This window comes from Corvus moneduloides, chromosome 19, assembly GCF_009650955.1.
Source record: "Corvus moneduloides isolate bCorMon1 chromosome 19, bCorMon1.pri, whole genome shotgun sequence".
Lineage (NCBI taxonomy): Eukaryota > Metazoa > Chordata > Aves > Passeriformes > Corvidae > Corvus > Corvus moneduloides.
Window position 1 is genome coordinate 2691252 of NC_045494.1, and position 23505 is coordinate 2714756.

General features: G+C 52.6%; 1 protein-coding gene across 1 annotated transcript; it reads left to right on the forward strand.

Annotated features, from left to right (window-relative positions):
• The first annotated feature begins 1597 nt into the window (after positions 1-1597).
• WIPI1 (WD repeat domain, phosphoinositide interacting 1) lies at positions 1598-23361 on the forward strand. The gene is made up of 13 exons (XM_032129451.1): positions 1598-1717; positions 3608-3690; positions 4911-5080; positions 10016-10112; positions 13465-13562; positions 14577-14669; positions 14916-14986; positions 15652-15759; positions 16145-16309; positions 16448-16555; positions 17887-18008; positions 18717-18817; positions 22832-23361. The coding sequence occupies exons 1-13, from the start codon at positions 1647-1649 to the stop codon at positions 22877-22879; spliced, it is 1335 nt and encodes a 444-aa protein (XP_031985342.1). The 5' UTR covers positions 1598-1646; the 3' UTR covers positions 22880-23361.
• Positions 23362-23505: the final 144 nt, after the last annotated feature.

Sequence of the window (23505 nt, forward strand, 5' to 3'; positions counted from 1 at the left end):
GCTTCACCAACACACAGCAGCTTTTCCAGCCTGAGGAGCAGCTTGCCCTGATCTTACATCCATCGTGGTGATATGGCTGGACTCAACCTGCTCCAAAGGCCACCAGCGCTTTTCACGCTGTACCAGAGGACAAGAACTCCCTGTTTCTCCCACCTCTACTGATTAAACAGCCATTGCAGGCAGTGAGCTCAAAGGAGGATTGACCAACATGGTTGCATCAGTCAAGCTGCAAAAACAATTGTGTTACCCAAGTCTTGGGTGCTTTATCAAGGTTTCATTTTAAAACCATGGTGATTGCCCAAGCAGCAAACATCCAGCTGTAGCCGTTGCTCAGAAACCGTTTTTTTTTTTTTTTTTTTAAACACTAGGCACTGTCTCCCTGGTTTTGTTTGTTGGAGGGCTTTGTTTTGTTTTTAAACTTTTTCCTGCTCCACAACCCCATTTCCTGTCTGACATCCCTGTTTCAAAATCGAACTATGCTGGTCCACAGGGACAATTTCAGGACATTCAAAAACAGCTTTTCTGTTTCATATTTGGGTTTTATTAGAACTTCCACTAGGCCCCTTGGAAAAGAGGATGTTTCCCCCCCCAAACATGATGTCTTTAAAATTATTCCCCTGCAGTGTCACTCAGGTGCTTTGTGTCCTAGGGATGATCCACCATCCACCTCCCTCAAAAACGGTGTTTTGAAGATGTTTTCCTACTTCCTCCCCAAAATCAATCATCTTCACAGTTGCAGGTTTCAAACTCCCTCACAAGGGAATATTACGGACACTCCAAGGCCCACACGCTGCAAAGGGGGATTAATCCAGGCAGATATATGTGTCCACATAGAATCTGCCTCATGGAGATGGTATTGCATGTGGCTCTTTTTCCAAAAGTCCTGTGGTGCACATCAAGTGATCTGGGGCCAATGACTTCAGCACTCACATGAGGATTACTCATCTAATTAGGAGGTTTGCAGGCTCTGCCCCTGCGTTTCTGTGCACTGGTAATGTCATTGCACTGACTCCTGGAATATTTGTCATTTAGAGACTGCCTCAGGGGTTTATTTCCCTTTGTGTTTTCCCTGGTAGATTTGACACCCCCCCCCCCCCCCCCCAAGGCAGCAGAGATGTTAAGCACAGGAATAATACACAAATGCCGTTAGGTTTAGGGTGCCAATGCTGTAAAGAGGGAAAAACAACTCTCCAAAGCACTGTTTAGCCGAGGAAGTGGAGGAGGCGGACTGACTCGTTTTCCGGTCAGCGGTATCACCGCGGTGTCACCATCACTTTTCCCCACCCCATCCCCTCGCCCATGCCTTGCCTAAGGCCACCCCAGGCCCCTCCAGCAGCCCCTTGTCGCTGTCCCGCCTGGGCAGCACCGCTCCGGCCGCGCCCGCCAGATGCGCTCCGCAGCCTCTGCCCGCGCCCGTCTGATGCAACCACAACATCACCACGTGGCCACTCGCAGCTGTTCCGCGCCGCCAGCCAATGGGAGGCGGTTCCGCAGCTCCGGGGGGCGGGCCCGCCCCGCCCGCTCCGCTCCGATAGGTCACTCCGCGCGTCCAACAGCGGCGAGCGAGCCAATGGGAGGCGGCACCGCCCGTGCGGCGGCGGAGCGGGGCCGGGCGCCGGCAGCGGCCGAGGCGCCGCGCCCGCTCCATGGAGGCCGCGGCCGAGGGCCCCGGGGCCCCCGCGGCGCTCAGCTGCTTCTCCTACAACCAGGACTGCACGTAAGCGGGGCGGGCGCCGCGGGGCGGGGGGCGACGGCGGCCGGGCCGCGCCGGGCGGGCTTGGTCCGGCCCCACGGCCCGGAGCGGGGCGGGTCCCAGCGCCCCCGTGGCGCTACAGGTCCCCACAGGGATGGCCCCCGTAGGACCCCCCTTCGCCAGACACACACACACACACACACACACACACACACACACACGGGCCGTGGTCGGGGTGCTTCATCCCCACCGGAGCGGCCCCGGCCCCGCCGGGCACAGCCGGCTGTCGGTAAACACCCGCCACGGCCCCCGGCTGCGTCCCGGCGAGCCCGAGGGAGGCAAATTCAGAGCGACCGCCGGGCTTTGCCTCCCCCGCAGCTCGGGAAGCGTTTGGGGATGGCCAGAGCCGCGGCGTTCTCCCAGGGCTTTGTCTGTTGAGCGCTGTGTGGCCACTTCGGAGGTGACTGGCGTTTCCCAGGGCTACCAAACCGCCCCGGGAGGCTCTTGGTGAGCAGCCCGTGCCAGAGCACCGCCCCACCTCGGGATAACGCCCGCGTTCCTTGGAGCCTCTCAGCCTCACACCCTTGCTAACGTGTGGTGTACCTGCTTCAATTTATTTAAGAACCGTTTCCAAGCGGGACAACAAAAACCTCCCGAAGCAGTGAGCCACACACGGATGTGGCAGCCGTAGCCTGGAGCCAGGATCGGCCCAGATCGTGGGGAACGAGATAAGAATCAGAGATACGAGCCTCACACCTGGAAATGCCGTTTCCTTTGCAGCCCTGCTTTGCGTTAGTGTGCCCAAACAAAGGGTGCTTTGAGGGACGTGGATGTGCTGCTGACGTGAACCTGCTGGTCACTGCCGCCAGCACAAACGCTGTGCATTGCTATTATGGTCTGGCTGCTAGTTTAAGACCTAGATATTGCTGCTTGCTACATATGGAACTGGGCAGAGACAGCACTTGATGGGACTCTGCCCCACTACCCTTAGCAGTGAGAGCAAAGGTTCCACAGCCCAGATAAGTCACTGTGTCAGTACAGGTGGATCAGCCCTGGCTTAGGAAACAGCTCCTTCTGTGTCCCACGGGTCCTGTCTGCAGATCCTCCCAGGCAGATCTGTACCACCAGGGTACAGGTCAGAGCCACAGGAAAGGATGAGTTTGCTGTCTCAGAGGGTACTTGCCTTCTGTAGGTTGCAACAGCCTCCAATGGAAAACTGAATTCCTGAGCTGGTTACTCTGTATTATTTAGGTTGGAAACTGAAGTTGTGCCTTCACAGACTGCTGTGCCAGGAACTTCTCATTTCCTCTATGTCAGGGTTTAACCCCAGCCAGTTCCTCACTCAGTGAGGTGGAAAGAGAACCAAAAGGGTAAAAGTAAGAAAATGTACGGGCTGAGATAAAGGCAGTTTAATAATTACAGCAAAAGCCACACATGCAAGCAGAGCAGAACAAAGAATTCATTCCCTACTTCCCATGGCAGGCAGGGGCTCAGCCATCCCCAGGACAGCAGGGCTGCATCACACACAGCAAGGAGGCCAAAGGCCATCACTCCAAATGTCCTCTCCTTCCTCTTTATCCACTGAGCCTGACACTTCGTGGCCTGGGATGTCCCTGGGGTCAGCTGTCCTGGCTGTGTCCCTTCCCAGCTCCTTGTGCCCCCCCAGCCTCCTCACTGGAGGGGTGAGGAGCAGAAAAGGCTTTGACTCTGTGTAAGCACAGCTCAGCAGTAACAAAAACATCCCTGTGTTATCAACCCTGTGCTCAGCACAAACCCCAAACACAGCTCCATACAAGCTAACGTGGAGAAAAAACCCCATCCCACTCAAAACCAGTGCACCATCCCTCAGGGACTCCTGCTATCACCTGGAGGCCTTCAGCTCAGAACTAGCAGGTTTTTGCTTTCTCTTTGCAGCTCCCTGGCAATTGGAACCACAACTGGATACAGACTTTTCTCCTTAAGTTCTGTGGAGCAATTGGACCAGGTCCATGAAAGCAGTAAGTCTCCTGTTTCCCTGGGGAGGAATATGGACCAGCAGTGCTTTCAACTGGTGGGAATCCTTCACCTTTGTTAGAGCCCAGCTTCTTTTCCCTTGCTGTCACCCTTAAGCAGCAGTTTGTGCTGCAGCCTAGCATTCAGAGGCAATTTCCCACTAGAATGTTTCAGGTACATGGGCAGGAGCCCACAGGCTTCCAGCACAGCTGCTGGATAACTCCCAGGCTTTTAATCCAGTGCGGTATTTACGAGCAAGATGTTTTTAACAGGTTTTCCATGTAAAGAAGGTCATTCCCAGCAGGCCTGCAGCTCTTAGCTGTGCTCACAGCAGCATGCAACACACACTTAACAGCCCAAAACAAGCCTGGCCTCATGGAACACGGACTCCAGGCTGCTTCAGGCCAGAAGTGCTTCAGCTGAGATGCACTGAAGATAACACTTCCCAGCTGGATGTGTTCATCCCTCTCCAGTGGCTACAGAAGGAGCCTCAGCAATCAGACACAGCTGCCTCATCTGGAGCAGGGTCCAGGCTGCTTTCCCAGAGTCAGGCAAAGGGAAGCAGGTCCCTGCTGGTGATACACTCAGGGTGATAGGCTGAGATGACATGACAGCTGTGAGGCAGCCTTTGTTCCTCCACCACAGCCCAGGCCAAAATGAGCATCACTCAGGGCTGGGGACACTGGAGATTGCAGTTCCTGGGGATTTAGGTGCAGGGCCACAGGACCATTGCACTCATGCCTTCTCCATACAGCAAGAGTCATCCCAGACAGACCAGCCACTGTTTGCTTCCCCAGGGAGGCTGGGAGAAACCAGACACCACACACAAGAAACACTGAGCCACAGCCAGCTCGTACCTCACCTCAGTAAAGCCTTCACACTCCCTGACCAAATCGAGGGAGCTCCTCCCTTTATATCCCCTTTGCAAGGATCAAGGGCAGCTGGAGAGCCCGAGGATTAGCTTCAGCTGGGCCCTGCCCAGGAGAGAGAGGCACAGCAGCACTGTCAAAGAGAACTGTCTTCATTTCAGCCTTCAGGGGAGGGTTCTTTAACCCCTTCCTGCTCTGACCTAATTACTTTGTGCCAGGCATGAGAAATTTTTCTAAGAAACAGATGTTGAACACCTTAGCACTGAGCCTTCCAACCCGATCCCCTCTTGAGCTGAGTCTTGTTGCTTCAGTCAAACCAAGCTAAAGGCTCTGCCTTGCTCTCCTTGTGTGCCCAGATGAAATCCCAGATGTTTACATCGTGGAGCGTCTGTTCTCCAGCAGCCTTGTGGTTGTGGTCAGCCATGCCAAGCCACAGCAAATGAATGTCTACCACTTCAAGAAAGGGACAGAGATCTGCAACTACAGCTATTCCAGTCACATCCTGTCCATCCGGCTGAACCGGCAGGTGAGAGGGGTTATCCAGAGTTATCCCACTCTGGCTCTTTGCTGCTGTTGCCTTTCCAGCCGGGACCATCCTGGGGAGGTTTGCAGGGAGCCTGTGAGTGGGATTGGAGCGGTGGGTGCCTGTCCTCTCCTCCCAGCCCCACACGAGAGGCCCCTCACAGGAGCAGGAGGGCTGTGAGTGTCATCTGCCACCACTGTTTCCTTGAGGAAAATGAAGCCAAGGCCTTGTTTTGGTGGCAGATACACAAAGGCTTTTTGTCATCTGCCCTCATGCCTATTCAGGGGACAGCTCTGCCAAAAAACCACCTTTTCATCTTCCTCCTTCCCTTGGATTCCACATCCTGACTTCAGGCCCACGTCTGCCATCTTGGTTGCAAATGAGACCTTCAGAGTTAGTTACAAAAATCCAGGAGTAACTTGAACTCTGTGGATAAGGCAAAAAGCTGCTTTCCAAGTACTGCCAGCAGCCTTGTTTTGGTTTTAAAGGTATAAAACCCACTCAGGCCACTTAGAATGAGGCTTTTAGAGTGTTATTCTCTGAACTGACACAGCCTCATGCAGCCCTGAGCTCTTTTGGAGGATTTTAAGTCATCTTTTTGTCCATAATTATTTTCCAAGTATATGCCCTAAGAGGCAGAGGACATTTTACAATGAAGAAATAAGCAGTCTGGGTAATTGTATATAATCAGCCTCTCCTCAGTTAGCAACAGTGAGACCTGCAGTGGGTCTCTCTGGGCTGAGCTTCCAGTAAAGCTGTCTTTGACCAGGAGTTCCTGTACTACAATTAAACCTGTCCTAAATTGATTTTTTTCACTTAAGCTTACAGTGAAACTGGCAAAAGAGAGACTTCCTTTGAATTGCAGATAGATGTGTGTGTGTGTGTAAAAATAAACTGGGAGGTTCTGCTGAGCAGCTCTGGGAGATCAGTGTGAACAAAATAAGTTCAGGCTACTCCTCGTATGCTGCTCTGGAGCTGTCTGAGGGTGATGCACAGTCCCAGTTTCTTGGCTGCGTTATGAGCTTGGGTTCAAATCCTGAGCTGAGCTCATCCTCTGGCTGTGCCCCAGACACACCTGGAGGGATTTGAAGATGCTACAGATGTTTAGAAACACAGAATCATGGAGTCATTTAGGCAGGAAAAGACCGATAAGACCATCAAGTCCAGCCATTCCCCAGCACTGCCAAGGCCACCACTAAACCCTGTCCCCAAGTGCCACATCCACACATCTTTTAAATCCCTCCAGGGACGGTGACCCCACCACTGCCCTGGACAGCCTGTTCAATGCTTAATAACCCTTTCCATGAAGAACTTTTTCCTAAAGTCCAATCTAAACCTTCCCAATTTGGGTAGGTTGAAGAGAAATCATTGTTTCAATCTATGTTCAAGATTTCAACTGGCCATCATGATTGTCCATGTGACACTTGAACTCTTACCTGGGCTGCTGTAGGAAAGCTGTAACTCCATTGGAAGTTCACAGGACAAATCCCAGACAAGGCATTAACGCAGGAAGATGGTGACAAATTAACCAGGAACAGGTCTCAAACAAATGGTGCATGTTTCAATTTGATCTCTCTGTGAGAAAGTCCTCACTGTGCAAACGAGCAAATCCCTCAGTTGTTGTTGTTGTTGTGGGAATTCTGAGTTCCAAGCTTCATGATAACTCTGAAGTTTGTTAAGGTAAATCCTGATTTGTCTCAAAGTGGGGAATCATACTGTGCTGTGAGACTGCTCGGAAGTTCCTGGGTTTTCATTCACTGCTGAAGACCTGCTGAGCTCTTTGGAGAAGTTTGAGGTGTTTATCTGGCTGTGTCCAAACCCATTTTAGCCCCCAAATACAGCTCAGTTGTCTGACCTGATCCATGTGAAACTAAAGAACAAGCTGGTGAGCAGTAACATTTTGGACAATAAGCAGTGTCATGACCCTGTGTAGCAATCATAGCACCAGCACCTTCTCTGAGGCTCTGTGTGCACAGTGAGGATAAACCCCATCCCACTGACCCTCCCCTGGCCACAGGGCTGCACAGAGGGCAGCAGGGGTCAACCAGCCCTCTCCAGCTCATGCTCAGCTTGTCCAGACCTCCTTTGCCTCTTCATCTCCCAAACTTTCCTGGATTTTGTCCCTGTGGGTGCCAGCATCTCTGGCTGCTGCTTTGCCATCATCTGGAAACCTCTCTTCACCTGGACATCAAGAGCAGCCCGTTCTGGGAAAGCGCATGGTGGCTTTGCCCAAATCAGCTGTATAAATATTCCTCTGCTTGCAAGTGGATGGCTCTTACTGTAGAAAAGGCAAAGTCTTCCTGGAAATGCAAAATGGCTCTGACACAGCCCCAGATGCTGTGGTTAGCAGGAATAGAAGTGGGAAAGAGTTTGATCTGAGAGTAATGGTGGAGCAAGGCAGAGATTTTTAATGTGGGTGTTTCAAGTTAGTGACTAAGCTCCACATTTAGATACTAAATAAGTGGCCTCATTTCTAAAGAGGTGGAGGCTTCCTGTAGATGGATTCGGGTGCTCCAGCTCAGGATGGATGGGGTCTGGACTTAGGCTTTTATTGGGATGTTTTCAGTGCCTCTGGACACTTGACACTAAGGGAAGTGGAGCTGTGCACTTGCTGGGCTTACAAAGCACAGCCCTTCAGCCAGACCCAAAGCCTGGTCCCAAAAAAAGCCTCTGTGCAAAAAGCCTCCGTGGTGACGCATAGGGATCTGGACCAAGCTGAGACATAAAGCTGAGTGGCCACAGTGGCCCAGTGCTTAGGGTACAGCATCAGGCTTTCCTTTTCCTTTCTGCCTTTCCTCCCCATGGCTTGGCTGCTCCTCATGGCTGGGTGGATGTCCCTGACGGGGTCAGCAGAAGAGGTACAAGCACCTGAACATGGGAAATCCCAGCCCCTCAGCCAAGATGGTGCAAGGGTGACTGTCCCTGAACAAATGTGTCTCAGCTCTGTGTTTATGCAGCTCTGCAGGGCACATAAAGCTGAGTCTTCCCTGCTGTCGCGGGTTCGGTTTGTAACCGGGCAGAAACACCAATTTAGTGTAGTGGTTTGGTCCAAAATACTCATTACTGTTTATCTGCTGTGAGATAAGAATTAGGAGAAATGCAGAACAGGCACCAAACTTGAAAGAATATAAAGAAGTTTATTAACAGACCTAAAAGAAGAAAAAAAATTATACCACCTTCAGAACTCTCCTCCTCCCCCCACCTTCCTCCCTTCTCCCACTGACAATGTGAAAAGACAACCCTTAAGATGTTCAGTCTGTTTACCACTTCCATGATAACCTTGTTCAGTCCATTTAGAAAGAGAAGTCTCTTCTTGCTCATGCTATGAAAACATTATCACAACGAGACAGCCACCCACTTCCAAATATTGTTCAGTCCATTTAGGAAGAGGAGTCTCTCTGCCTGCGTGTGAGTCCTTTCCCCCGACTTGCAGCTTTTCCCGCAACTGCTTTCGAGGGTCCACTCTTGAAGTTTTTTGGGGTACAATTTTAAGGTTGAGCCGTTCAGAAACAAAAACAGAGGCCCTTCTCCTTCCCTGGGAGCAAAGGGTCTTCATCATCTTCATCTTTAGGACTATCTCTGGGAGCATCTCTAGGAACTGAGGTTTTCTCCTTTCCCATTTGGAGCAAAAGTCCTCATCTGATTCATCTCTACGGACTGAGGTTTTCTCCTTTCCCGTTTGGAGCAAAAGTCCTCATCTGGTTCATCTCTCCCTGTCCAAACTTCTCATGAAATTACAGCTGCGTCAGCATCTGCCTATCTCAGCGCAGGTGCTTTTGCTCACGAGTTGAACACTCCACCCCCCAGATCTTCATGAAATTACAACAGGATACTCTGATATATCATAGCTTCACAACAGAATTTCAGCTTTAAGTATCTCCTCTCTCTCTTCCCTCAGGTTTTCAGCTCTTCACAGCAGTAAAAAGGGTTACTCTCACCTCGGCCTTGCAGCTTTGCAGCTGGAATGTTGAATTTTTCTTATCGCAGTGGAGAGGGGGGAGAGCCGAGCCGCTCCGGCTGCCCACGGCAAGGCAGTGGGGGGGGGTTCCATGGCTGGAACAGGTCCATGGCTTCAGGATGGCCGTGGCCCGGCCCGGCCTGGCCCAAGCAGGGCCTGGCCGGGCCCGCTGGCCCCCACACGGGGCCCGCAGCCACCTGTCCCAGCACCGGAAACGAGAGAGAGTTTGGAGGGGGAGTTTGCCTATTCTTAAATGTGGATCACAGAGGTGATCACAATTTTAAGTGGCTTAGAGAATTGTCCATATTCAAACTGGCCAGCTGATAGGTTCTATCAGTTCCCAGAGGAAGCTGTAAGCACCCCTTAGCAAGGACGTCCCTTCTGGGACTATGCTTGCTAACCTATGACACCTGCTGACACCAAATGGGAAAAGGAACATTGTTGTGCTAGACGGATGCATGAAGTTTAGCAGCAGTGGCAGGCCCAGCACCTCCGTGTTCTCTCCCAAATCATGAAGAAGTCAGGGCAAAGGACCTGTGTTCCCAGCTGGAGGCACACTGACCAGCAGGACTGCAGCCTCTCTGCTGCCAGGTCTTTGTGATCAAAAAGTAATTTGTTAGGAACTGCAAAGGAAAGTTGGGGGAGGGATAGATGGCAATCAAGGCCCGTGGTGGGATGTAACTCTGATGGGTCTTCCTGTTCCTGGGGATGTGGAAGATGCAGAGGAGCAGAGAAGAAGTCACGATGTTTTATCTTCTCTCTAAAGCAAGACCAGATGCAAAAACTCTCAAAACAAGAGTCATACAAACCCAAGTGTGAGAGGGGATGGAGAAGCAGAAGAGATCACGTTTCTGTTACATTTCAGTGTGTGGGAAACTCCTGTTGAGTTTGACAGTGAAGGTTTGGGTTTGGGAAGTGTGGGAGCAGCAGCCAGAGGCACTGCTGGTGAGGTTCTGTGCATGTCCCCTGTGTCCTTGCAGAGGCTGGTGGTCTGTCTGGAAGAGTCGATTTACATCCATAACATTAAGGACATGAAGCTTTTGAAGACTATTTTGGACACACCTCCCAACACGACAGGTGAGCATGGGAGAGCTGTGAAACTGAGCTTTGTAGAGCCACAGCATTGTGTTAGAATTTAAACCAGCATGTGGCTTGTGTAGCCTAATCCAGTGCTGGGAGGCCAGAAATGCATGGAGGCAGTCAGTCAGGCTTGGAGAATCACAGAATAAGCTGAGTTAGAAGGGACCCACAAGGGTTACTGAGTCCAGCTCCTTGCCCTGCACAGCACCATCCCAACAATCCTACCCTGTGCCCAGAGTATTGTCCAAACTCTGCTTGAGCTCTGTCAGACCTCGTGCTGTGACCCAGTTCTGTCCTCAGCAAAACCCTGCCCTGTCTGGAGCAAACCCCTGCTCTGTCCAGAGCAGATGCATCAAAGGCGAGCAGAGATGGGCAGCGGGTCTGACTCGCCCTTGGGGTCAGCTCCAAGGTGATCACCGGGGACAGAACACACAGCCAGGCCCAGCACCGATCCCTGCCAGGGAGTTCCCAGCCACCTGATGTCATTCCGTGCAGGCTGCAAACACGAGGGGCAGGGCAGGTGGCTGCAGCACAGATCCTGTGTGTGTGGCACGGGGTGAATCCGGCTTTCCTGCTGCTGGGAGAGGAGCTATTTTTAGCAGCAGAGAGGGAAGCTTGGCCGGGTGCCCGCGTTGCTGTGCTGTCCTGCTCGGGCATCTCTTCATGGCTGGGTGCTCGGGAAGTTGCTGATGTGCTCACGCTTGGCCTCGGGGCTTTCAAGGGATGCTCTTCCAGCAGCTCCCCTGACCTACTTCAGGTCTCACCAGATGGGCTCTCTGTGTGGATTAAACATGCTAAATGCTGCAGATATAATTAAAGTTTAAAACCTTCCCCAGAAGGCCTGGCAGCAGGATGGGCAGGGATACTAAGGCCTGGAGCTGTTCTACAGAGGGGCTGGAGGATCAGGTCATGGTTTAAGAGCAGCAGCAATCAGCCAGGACAGGACTGTGATGCTGCAGATCACAGGCTTCATATGGGCTTAGTGTTTTAAACCCCTTTTACTGCAGCAGCTGTCATTGAAATGAGCTGAGTGACAAGTGCAGTGCCCCTGTTGTCCCTGGGCCATCTGCTTTGGTCCCAAGCTTGACCCCGAGGACAGTGTGTCCAGTAGGTCAGGGCAGTCCAGTCTCACTGCTCTTTGTGCAACTTGTTTAGGAGTGGGGATCTGTGCTGGGGGATGTAGGAACACATGGAAAATGTGCCACCCCCCTGAAGTGTGTGCCCTGGGCACAGTGACACCGACACAAGCAGGACCAGGGTTTGCTGCAGCCACACTGGCCAGTCACAGTGAGATCTCTGGTTGTTCGTGGCCAGCATCTGGCTCCTGCTCCAGCCTCCTCCACGTAGGAGAGGAAAAGACCCATGGTGTCCAAGTCGGTTCTTTTTCATGTGATTCATGTCAGGGGCAGGATTTGAACCAAGGAGGTCACAGTGCTTGTGGTGACATGTGTGCCATGAGGGCACATCTTGGGAATGACTGCAGCTTTGGAAACCACCTCATGTGGCTCCCCCCAAGCCCTGGATGTGCCTGGACCTGCTGGCCTGAGGGCAAGACCAGGCTTCCTGGACACAGTAACATTTTCCCGTGCTGCTCAAGGAAGCCACCTCTGACGTGGCACTCCCAGAGATGCCATCTCGAGCAGTGCCAGCCTGCCTCCTCCCTCCTGAGCCCACCACTGCGAGCACCAACCCTCATTATGGCTGGGGGGCTGCTGACGGCAGAGGAGCATCTTCAAAGGCTGCCCGTGGCCCTGTGATCCTTGTTCTTTGAGAGTCCCTGAGGTCAGCCCAGTACACTCACATCTGTGTTTTCCCCTGGCCTGGTTTCCCAGCCGCTTCTCCCGGCCAGAGGAGCAGAGGGAGCGGGTGACTCACCCCGGCGCTCAGAGCTCGCTTTGTTTAGCTCCAGCCTTCCCTGATCCTCTCTGAAAGGGCTGTACTGATCCCCCCCGTGCTGCCTGGGCCGGGGGTTCACCATCCAGAGAAGGCAGGATGCTCATCCCAGCAGCAGAGTCTCTGGGCTATCTTTGCCTTCCTCTATCCCTCCCTCTTTAATTGCCTTTTAATTGCCTGCACTTCGCTGCTGCCGTGCTCCTCATGCCTCTCCCGGTGCGCCATCCTTGGCGTGATGTGCATGCCTCTGGATGGATGGGGAGCGGATCCCTGGGGCCTCTGGCTGATCCTGCAGCTCCTGGCTCCGCTGCGGTCTCTTTGTTTGGTTATAAACAATGACCTAAAACGAGAGCTCCAGCCGATCCTTCCCCGCTGCTGCTGGGCGGGGGCCAGGGCCGTGTCCTGACACGGGGCTTGCACGGCGCGACACGTCCGTGCGTCTACGTGCGGTGTGTGGCTGTCCTGCTGGCCTGTTCGGGGACCGTGGCAGCGTCCCCGGTGCCTTTAACCCCGCGACTTCCTCCGCACATGGGATTAGGTGGGACCCCCGCCGCGGGTCAGGAAGCTCAGGTCGTGCTGGAGCCTGGAGTCGAGTTTGGGAGGGCTGTGAGCGCAAGGATGTGGGGCAGGAAGCGAGCGAGGCACGTTTCGTATGTGACAGGATTCACCGGGCTGCATCCTCAGCCAGCAGCAGGAAGAGATGCTCTTTTCCAAGGTCACCTGGGGGACAAGCGGATGGATGTACCCACACACGTATCCATCCATCCATCCATCCATCCATCCATCCATCCATCCCTGTCTCATCCTGTAATTCCTGCCCGCTTTGAAAGGAGCATTTGGGAACCTTTGTGCTCATGTTGGCACAAACCCAGATGGGTCTTACGGGGATGAATTCCCCCTGTGCTTAAAATTTCGCTGCATTCAAGTTCCTTGTCCGCTGGAAACTTCCTGTACAGCTGGCGCATTTCCTTTGTCTTTCTCTGCTTCCCTTTTCCATTCCGAGCAGAAGGAAATGGCATTGCCTTCAGCCAGGCTGCAACGGGGCTGTACCTACGCCGTGCTGCTCCTCTGAGCTTCCAACCCGGCATCTACACCCTGTGCACATCTGGACGTGTCCAGATGTGTCTGGACAGGAGTGCTGTCAGCCCTCAGACTGACACGTCCTTCGCTGTTTCATGCACCTACTACTGCCTTCTCCAGGGAGATGATGCAGGGGGAAAGCCCAGAGCGTGCTGAAGAGCCGGGTCTGGGTTCCTTGTGCTCGGGGACCGGGGAGGGTGGCAGGGCACAGCCGCCGTTCTGTCCCGTACCAGCAGATGTCCCCACGGCCGAGGCATTCCCAGCGCTCTGCGCCGGGCCCGGGCAGCCCCAGAATGAGCCAGAGCCTGAACCCCCGCCGTGCCCCGCTCTGCCCTCCCCCCGCTCAGACTCAGCCGTGTCCCTGTCCCCCTGCCAGGTCTGTGTGCTCTCTCCATCAACCACGCCAACTCCTACTTGGCTTATCCCGGCAGCGCGACCAGCGGAGAGATCGCGCTTTACGACGGAAATACTTTGGTAAGTGCGAAGCTCAGCCTTTGGATACCGGCAGGGGCTGAAAACAAACAGAGCCACAGCAAAGCCAACGGGGCCCTTGGGAAGGATGAATAAATACACTCCACAGAGCTGGAGTGCAAGGGAATTGCCTGGGAGGTACATCTGGACATATCCCCTTGCTCGGAATAGACAGCTCTGAGATCAGGGCACGCATCTCCCAGCACAGGATATTCGAGGAAACGTGACCCACTGCCCTGCAGCCCAAGGGCCACTGCCAGGCTGACACTGGGGTTGCTACGGGAGCGTCAGCAGCGTATCCCATGGGAGTGATGTGACCAGTGTGGGTCGGGGGGGGGTTGGAGCTGCTCCGGGCACAGCACAGGACCCGGAGCAGCCGCTTTGCCGCACTGTGGGCTGGAAGGGATGCTGGATCCAAAGTCACAGAGAGGGCAAAGTGTCCAAAGTCCTCTTAGGAAATCTGTCCCTGGCTGGATGCAGGGTCATGATTATCTGCTGTTTATGCCAGGGCTTTGGGTTACATAAGGCTGGTGGCTCTGTATGTACAGTGGGAGCTGAGGATCTGCAGCAGGGGAGGAGCAGAACACAGGGAAAATGCTGCTGCTGCAAGAGGTGCTGTGAGGGCTGGGGCTCCCTGCAGGTGGTGTCACTGCAGCAGGACTTGCTGTGCAGCACAGAGTTGCAGGGAAGCCAGCTCTCATCCTGGCAAAGAAGTGCCAGGCCTTGGAGAGGGTGCAGGCACAATCCCGAACCCTGGAGAGGCAGGAAGCTGAGGTTCTCTGCCCCTGAGGTGCACGTTCTGTAATCACAGTGGCCGTAGTAGGTGGGGAATGAGCTCAAGGCAGGGCAGAGATAAACTGCTGAGGTTGTTGAAGGGATACCATCAGCACAGGAAGATCCCATGAATCCGTATCAGCAGGTCTGGATAGGGTGCGAGGCAGGAATGCCCTGCCCTCACACAGTCCAAGGACCAGCTTGTCCCTTTGCACTCGCCTTGTGTTACCTTGTGCCCTACAGAAAACAGCCTGCACCATTCCTGCCCACGACGGGCCTCTGGCTGCTCTCGCCTTCAACTCCACCGGCTCCAAGTTGGCCAGTGCTTCTGAAAAAGTGAGTGAGTATGGCTGCAAGTACCTTCCCTCTGCCCGGGGCTGCATCAGCACCCCTGAGCTGCTCCTTCTTAAACACAGCCAGCACAGAGGGACCGCTGGCTGATCAGTGTATCAGGATCAGACTGAGCCCGGCTAGCAAACAGGAGGAGCCTTTGCACATCCTGAGTTTCCTGGGTGTGTCAGGGAAAGGGCTCGGGCTCCTTGGCCTGCTCCTACGTGATATTTCCATTTGCATTTTTTGCAGGGCACAGTCATTCGTGTATTTTCCATTCCTGGGGGGCAAAAACTCTGTGAATTCCGGCGAGGGATGAAAAGGTCAGTTAATTCTTCTGGCAGTGACACATGCACAGAGGGCTCCCGGAGCCGAAATGTAAACTCAGGGACACAGGGCAACATCAGATCCTGGTGGCTTTGGCATCTTTTGCAGAAGGAAAACAAGAGCAAACGTATCAGCTCGAAATGTCACTGTGCCAGGCTGTGCCCAGCTCAGTGATTCCCTTCAGTGTGTCACAGAGCAGGGAAGAGACATGGGGTCACTCCATTTACTCTGTCCTTTCTTTTTTCTTATTTGAAGTAATGAAGTCCCCAACGTTGTCAGAGACCTCAGTCCTGCTGAACCTGTGCAGGAGATGCTGTTTGTATCCCACTGTTCAGCACTTTGGATATCCTCCCTGGTCTCTGCAGCAGCAGAAGCTGCAACAAGACTGGCACAGATGTTCCCTCCACAGGCAGCTCTGTGAGCAAGGACATTTCCACCTCTCTGGCTGTTTGTCACTAGCTCGAGGTTACCCCCAGCCCTCTGAGCAAAGGGATTAAGGAATTGCGCAGTGAGCCCACAGGCTCAGCAGCAGCTGTGCAGGATGATCCTCGCCATGGATGGGTCTCCTTCCTCCCCATCCACTTCCCCATGAGCCAAACCCAGCAGTTCCCCTTGCATGAATTGCCATGGAGTGACCAGTCTTGTCCTTGCTCGGCTCTAGATATGTGAACATCAGCTCCCTGGTGTTCAGCATGGATTCCCAGTTCCTCTGTGCTTCCAGCAACACGGAGACCGTGCACATCTTCAAACTGGAGCATCTCACAGACAGGTGAGGGATTAGCCTGGCTTAACCTGCCTGGCCCAGGGCTGTCTTTGCTTCAAAGGTCTGTGTTTACTCAGCTGCTCCTTATGTCCTCACCATGTACTCTCCATGACCAATACCAGCTGCAGAGTGTCTTTGTGTCCTGAGGGACTCACTCCTTGGAACAGCCACACACTGCACCCCTGCTGTCAGGCTCTCTGGGCCTCTCTGGGTTTATGAGGTGCCACTGTCCCCTGCCTTCTCCCTGTGCTTCCAGCCACACTGGTGCACAATGTACAGGTGCTCCAAAAAACCCTTCACCTGTGTGAGATGAGGATCATTTGGTCTGTCCCTGATGTTTTGTCACCCTGATCATGGTAACCCCACTGACACTGCTTTGTGACCCCCTCAGCCGGCCAGAGGAGCCTCCAACCTGGAGTGGTTACATGGGAAAGATGTTCCAGGCTGCCACCAACTACCTCCCTGCCCAGGTGTCGGGCATGATGAGCCAGGACCGAGCGTTTGCCACCGTCCGGCTGAACATCTCCGGACAAAGGAACATCTGTGCCCTCTCCACGTACGTACTGACCCTACTGACCTCTGCCCCCTGGGCCAGGCCAGCCGTGTCTCATCCCCCTGCCTCAGAGCACATGGTGTGAGTGCTGCTGTGTCTGTGTGTGTGAGGGTTTTGGCCTCAGGATGCTTTTCCCACCAGGATTCAGAAGCTGCCTCGGCTGTTGGTGACGACATCAGATGGACATCTCTACATCTATAACCTGGACCCACAGGATGGAGGGGAGTGTGTCTTAATTAAGAATCACAGGTAACTCTGCCTCCTCTCACACCTCATCCAGAGGCTGATCTTTCAAAAAATGAAAGGAAATCTCACCTGGCAGCACAAAACGGAGCTGTAGGAGCAAGAAAGTTAGAACTGAATTTGTGATTTGAGCTGCCTGAGCTGACAGATGTGGGTGGGAAGCAGGGACACAGGGGTTTTTGCAGCAGAAACCAGAGACATCTCAGATGTCATGGGAGCTGTGGGACATGCCAGCTTAGACTGGGCAGGCTGTGCTTTAGGAGGTGCCCCCACAGCAGAGCTCTGACCACTGTGGTGGCAGGAGAGCAGAGCACCTTCTCCAGATTGGAGTGGGTGCTGGAGAGCTTGCTGGGGGTAGGATGGTGTGAAGTGACACTGTGAGCTCTGTAAACAAAAGCCCAGTGCCAAAGCAGAGGAATTTCTTCATGGAAGGGGTTGTTAAGCGTTGGACAGGCTGCCCAGGGAGGTGGTGGGGTCACCATTCTTGGAGTTGTTCAAGGAACAACTGGATATGGCCGTCAGTGCTCTGGTCTGAGTGACAAGCTGGTGGTGATCAGTCAAAGGTTGGGCTCGAAGATCTTAGAGGTCTTTTCCAACTGAAATCATTCTGGGATTCTGTAGAAACAGAGCCTCCCCCGCCACTGTTCAGTCCATATGCAAATGCCATTAAGCACGTAACCCCCCCGCACACATCTGGGCTGCTTGGCTCCAGATGCGAAGCCTTTGGGGTGGGGTGAGATGTAACATGTGCTCCGGGCTGGGAGGTGGCTGCCAGCCAGGAAAGTGCCAGCAGCTTTTGGAAAAGCCACAAAACAAAAGCACTTCAAAGCTGCGCTGTCCAGCGCGCGCCGCCCGCAGCCCCCAGCCTCGTCATGTGGGCTCCTCTGTGCATCAGAGGGCTGAAAAGGGCCCTTGGGTCATGAGTTACATTACATAATACGGTATCTCTGCTCAAACTCCATCCTAAACTAGCCAGGGCTGCTTTTCCCATCTAGTTTGCTCCTGTTGGAAGCCCTTCGGAGCCCCCTCTGTGATTAGAAACACTGTTTGCCTTTGTAACCTAAAGCTTTTGTGGTCAATCTATTCCCTTCTGTTCCTGTGCCAGCATTGTCCTCCAGCCGAAGTGGTGCTTTCCCTATCTCCTTCTTCACCCCCTGCTTTCCTTGTGGAGCACAATGCTCCCCTGTCCACAGCACTGCTGGGGCTGCTGCATGCAGGGATGGGGATGGGTGATGTGCTTCGAGGAGATGTGGATGCATGGGCTTGTCTTAGCTGGAGCTGGGGAGGAACAGGGATCAGGACGAACTCTTCTCCCCTCTCTTGATCTCTACCATTAGTCTGCTTGGCTCAGGAAAGATGGAGGAGAACAAAGAAAATGACCTTCAGCCTCCAGTACCTCAATCTTATGCAGCAACTGTAGCCAGACAAAGTACAGTGCCTTCAACTTCAACCATGCCAGGTAAGCACCACATCTGCCCTTCCTTGGGCAGAAGCCACAAAACCACCTGGGGCAAAGTGGAAAGCATCCCAGATTCCAAGGGTTCATCCAGGATCACCTTGTGTACACTGCACACTGGGTCAGCAGGACTTTGGAGCTCACCTGGTTTATCCCCTGCCACAGAAACAGGCCAGGAGTTTTCTGCTCTGCTTCCTGGGCCCCTGTGCCAGCTCTGCTCCCTGTGCAGAGCTGTGCCACAGACAGGGCAGAGCAGTAACCACTGTTTGTCAGACAGCAGCTGCTGCCAGGTGGTTTCCAGGAGTTGCTTCTGTGGGTATAGAAGTCAGGGCTCACTGTTTCTGTGGTGAGATTGCCTCAGAGTCTCTGAAGCTGGTACACCTTGCACTAAAGTGCTGCAGGAAAAGACTGGGTGGCTCTCTCATTATATTCCTGAGTCTAAGATCCACATACAAATGTAGATCTTACTCTGAAATTGGTGCTCAGGCTCATGGCAGGAGGAGGAAAGCTGCTGCCACAGGAGATGACCGTGTAGTTCATCCATAATCCATAGTGTCCATGGAGACACCTTCCTCTTCCTTACTCCATGAGCTCTGCCAGGAAGCCAGAGGAAGCAGCTCAGTGCTAAAAAGGCGGTAACAGTGTCTGCTGCCTGTTGCAGCCTCCTCCCATCCCTTCCTGCAGTAACACTTTGTGTTTTCCCCTGTCCAGGTTACTCGGAGGACGGCGGAGCCCTGCGGGGGGAGGTTATCCCGGAGCATGAGTTTGCAACTGGCCCAGTCTGTCTGGACGATGAGAATGAGTTTCCTCCTGTGAGCATTCGGGACCCCTAAACCTGCAGTGCAGCCCTCATGCTAAGAAGGGAGTAGTAACCTCTCCCAGAAGATATTCCATTGCCCCCTCCTAGTCCCAGCTCACTGTGAAGCCTAAAATAACTGAATGGGTTCTAGGGACAGTGCCAGGAAAATGCCACCCCCACTAAACAGCAGCTGAGGATGGGGCAAAAATGATCAAACCTAAGTAGAGATAGATCTGAACAAACTTGCTGAATGGTGTTCAGATCCAGAGCTAACCTCTGTGCCTTGAGCAGATTTCTAATATTACCAGGAATAGTTTTAATTGGAACAATTTAGAAATAAAAGCTTAATACCCCGTTGAATTTTCAGTCAGTTGTATTAGTTCATGGAATGCAACTGGAACATACCTGAACCTCACCAGTCTCTTCATTTCCAAGCTAACTGAGAAGGAAACTCGTTTTCCAAGCACAAAGATAAAAGGAATAACAGAGTTTTAAACCATTTTATGATTTTTATATGGCACTTTCTCAGTTACTGTTGGAAGGAGCTAGTGGATTTTTCAATCTAACTTCAGCCTGGCAGTGTCTTTCCAGCTCCTTTTCCTATTCCACACTCATTTATTAAGTGCCTAACCCCTAATTGGACAAATGTTTGTCTGTGCTATGATCTGGTTGTAATCAGTAGTGTCTTCATAGCAGTAATGCAGCAGAACATTGTAATGGATTTCAGGTTGCAGCCTTGGCAGGCTTTTGGAATTCCTTACTTCATTTTTACATATCCTGCTGCTGGAGTTTTGCCTGAAAAGGAGGAAGTACAAACCTTATCCCAGGATTCGTTCCATGTGCTGAGCTGACCTCTGTGAGGCACCTTCCTCTGAGCTGATGCAAAGTGTGACTTAGATTAAAGGAGACTGGCTCATGACCCCCTTTGAGCCAACACCACCTGAACCCAGCTCAACTCACACAACCCTCCCTCAGATTATTTCTTTCCTTACCTGTAACGTTCCCTGCTGCAAACTGGGAGCAGGAATTTCCCAGTTGTCCAGCTCCATTATTGAAGGATATTTAAAATGTCTCCCTCTGTGTGCCCACGGAGAAGGTGATGGCCCAGGCCCCTGGAAGAAGCAGCAGGGACAGGGAGAAATCCTTTGTTTCTTTCTGCTAAACCTGCTCTTGAACTCGTGGTTTGGGGACAAGCAAATGCCAGCACGCAGGAATCACGCTGCTCCTGAGTGAGGCTTCCTGCTGGGACTGTGCTGGATGAAAGCAGCCCCAAACCCCTGCTGTACCACAGCAGGTGCTTTGTGAAATGAACTTTGATCCCTCCAAGTCCTGTCATTAACCTGACAGAGCCATGACATGTGTATTGTTAGGGAGGAGGTGGTGTGGGAAGGGAAGGCTCTTTCCAAAAATATTCCCTGATAACGGTGGCTGAGCAAATGGAGCTTCCAGATAAAGCTCTTGGGTTTGGGGTTTGCCCCTTGCAGTGGGAGCACTCAGGATGTTTGGATGCTCTGGACTTCACTGAACTTGGCTGTTTTCTCAGCACTTGAGCTCTTCAGTCTCAGTGAAGGGGGTTTCAGGCATCGGTCACTCCTGTGTGGAGAAGGAGGGAGAGAAAACCTGACCTTATCCAACAAAAATGTTTTGACAGCGTTCAGCTTTGCGGAAACATGGGAAGGGTTTTGTTTGTTTTCCAGTGTGCAACAAAAAGACATTTAAAAACCTCAAAACTTGTGACAAAATGGAATATTCACCCACAGCCCACGGTATGGCTTTGAACTCAGACATGGTTCTGGAGAAACAGCAGTGCTCAAACCCCACAGTTTCTCCCCATTTGAAACCTCTTGTCTTCCCTTAACCTCAAGCAAGACTTCAGAGGCTCAGCTGTTAAAGAGTGAGGAAAAACAGTTTCAGTCTGACATAAAATCTGTCAAACACTGCCTGTTCATTAAGTGGAAGGAGGGACAGATCAGAGAGGAGATGAGAAGCCCAAGGAGGACTCATAAAAAGTGGCCTCACAAGAGGGAACGTGGATGTTGCTGCTGCTGGTGCCAGGATTGCGGAAGGATCCCGTGGCAAGAGGTTAAACCAGTTCAGTGACAACTCCTGCGTGGATGGGGTGCATTAAACACTCCCAAGTCACTGCTGATCTTGGGCAGGGAGGACTCAGGTGTTACTGAGGGGGACAGGGGGCTGAAGCCGTGGGTGCCGTGCTGGATGTGCCAGGAGGAGGCTGCAGAGTCCTCACCCTGTGGGATCAGAAGGTTTTATGGGGTGGGAAGAGCAAACCCAGCTCTGGCTGCAAAACTGTGGCAGTTTGGGCTGTTTTCTGGTCACCTGCCTGAGAAGCCACCCCTGCTTTGTGGGTGTAGCAGGGAGTGAGGTTTCGAGTGGTGCTGGGAGCTGCTGGGGTGTGTTTTGGGCCAGGCAGGGCACTGCAGTTTTGGGGTAGTGCTGTGAGGTTTGGCAGAAGAAATCCTACAGGATTCTGCAAGCAGCACAGCCTGTGTGCACCTGAGGAGTGCAGCCAAGGGATCTTCCCAAAACTTCTGGGATTCAGTAGGAAAGGTGATTTCTTCCAGCAGGTTGGTCAGTGCTTTTCCAGGCATAGCTGATCCATCCTGCACTTGGCTGCAGGGCCCAGAGGGGAAGGCTTTATCAGGGGAGCCATTTCATTAAGTCAAGTGAGACTGCACATAGCAATCAGCTCTTCTAAGGCAGCTTCCCCTCACTGATACTGCATCACTCTTTAAAACCAACTCCTTCCCATTGGTTTTTGGCTGCTCCAAAACGGTTTGGGCAGTTTTCTGTGCTGCCAAAGAATGCTGCTGCCTGTAGGAGGGAGAAAATCGGGGGGATCTACAACAGGGCAGAAATCATGGGGTCCACACGCCCCTCTGCTGCCCCAGACCACGGATCTTGATACAAGGAACCAGGCTGCAGATACATCTCTGGCTCTGTGGAACCAGTATTGGCCCAGATGTCTCCTGGCTGTTCGCTGGATGGTATTTCCCTCATTCTGTGGTATGGATATGGACACTAATTATTTTAAGTGATTATTTTTCAACAGCTGGCTGTTAGCAGAGGAAAGGCCACAGGTTTTCCAGTGAGGCTCTACTTGTAATTATGTTTCATAGGGGATGAGTGAGTTTGGCAGAACCTGGCTCCTGCACTTGTAGCTCAGACTGGCATTTTGGGCAGCTGGGGCTTGCAGGATTAGGCCCAGCTTATCAGTACATTATCTGAGGTCCCTTGGGAGTTGTGCCATCCAGTGTCAATGCTTGTGCCTGGAAACCTGGCAGTGATGGTCCTGCAGCTCGTGGAGACAGACCTGGGAGGAGGAGCTGGCAGAGACCCTCTACAGCAGGAGCTGTGGGGCTCACATCCCTCCCAGCTCAGATCTGGCGAGGCTGAAGCTGAGAAAGATCTGTGCCAGGGCTGCCCATGCCTCATCCAGGAGCAGGGGCACATTTTACCTGGGGTCTCCATGGCAGGAGTAGCGGATGGGAGGTGAATCAGGGTCCTGCTGCTGCCTGTTCTTCTCTGCTCCTGCTTTACTCTTTCACTCAGAGGCTTTGCTGGTGTTTAGGCTGGGCTTTGCCTCCCCTAATCCTGTCTAATATGTTGGAGTTTAACTCTGGGGTCCATCCAGAGACCCTGGAGTGACACAGGGATGCCCAGCACACATCTTTCCCTCCGGCCACGCCAGAGCTGAGCTTTTTGGGAGCACTTAGTGAGGCAGATGCACTTCACCCCAAATGACTGCACTCTCCCAAAGCCTGGCTGTGCTCACCCCAGTGCCAGCCAGAGGCCACACTTATCACTGAGCCAGATGGTTCCTGTTCCCAGGACTGTCAATTTGGGGAGGGGGAGAGCAAATAAATAAACCTCTCACCAATCTGCCTTTGAGTGGAAAGGAAAACACTGCGGGACGTCCCTCCCCCTGCTCCTCCCGTGTGCGTAAAACCAACTGGAAACGCTCCCTGGTGCTGGGAAAAGTAAGGCCCTTCTGTTTTGATTTTGGTAGATAATCTTGTGCCGTGGAGGTCAGCCGGGCAAGGCGAAGAGGTCGTGAGGAGAAGGAAAACATCCACGCTTAGGACAGCTGCTGGGAGGTGCTTTGGAAAAGCCAGGAGTTTCGAAGAACAGATCTGTGAGTCCCCGAGATGAGAAAAAAAATAGCAATCCAAGGTGGGCCACACTTTTTCCTCTGTGTAAGTGAACAGCTGGCCCCTGTTTCAATTTGTGTCTGGGTGGGGTGTCAATGTACTGTATGCACATGGCTCTATTTAACAAACTCTATGTTAGAACCACAGTATAAATGCTAATTTAATCAGATTTGTATGTAACCAGAATTTTATATACCCATTTGTCCCTTTTCTAATTTATGCTGTTTTATGTGTATAAATGTACTTACAGGAAGAGATATTAAACTTATGTCTTTGTACAGTATATACAGACTATTTTAACCCAGGCAAAGTATTTTTGCAGTGATATTAGAGAAGATGCCATTTGCTATGTTGAAAGACAGAATAAAGTCACAGTTTGTCCCTGGCAGCTCCTGCTGTTCTTTTTAGGGCCCTAAAGGTGTCAGTCTGGATTAAGTTTGGGGAGTGGGAGGGGTTTTGGGGGCTGGGGCAAGGGCAGCCCACATGGGTGAGTCCACACAAGTCCTCTTATGGCCAAAGAAAGATGTGGGTG

Excerpts from the sequence above, each read along its gene's own strand:
- WIPI1 (XM_032129451.1), top strand. The coding sequence starts at position 1,647 with ATGGAGGCCGCGGCCGAGGGCCCCGGGGCCCCCGCGGCGCTCAGCTGC. Across the intron at positions 15,760-16,144 it reads CTGGAGCATCTCACAGACAG|CCGGCCAGAGGAGCCTCCAA; the intron begins GTGAGGGATTAG and ends TGACCCCCTCAG. Across the intron at positions 18,818-22,831 it reads ATGAGAATGAGTTTCCTCCT|ATAATCTTGTGCCGTGGAGG; the intron begins GTGAGCATTCGG and ends TGATTTTGGTAG.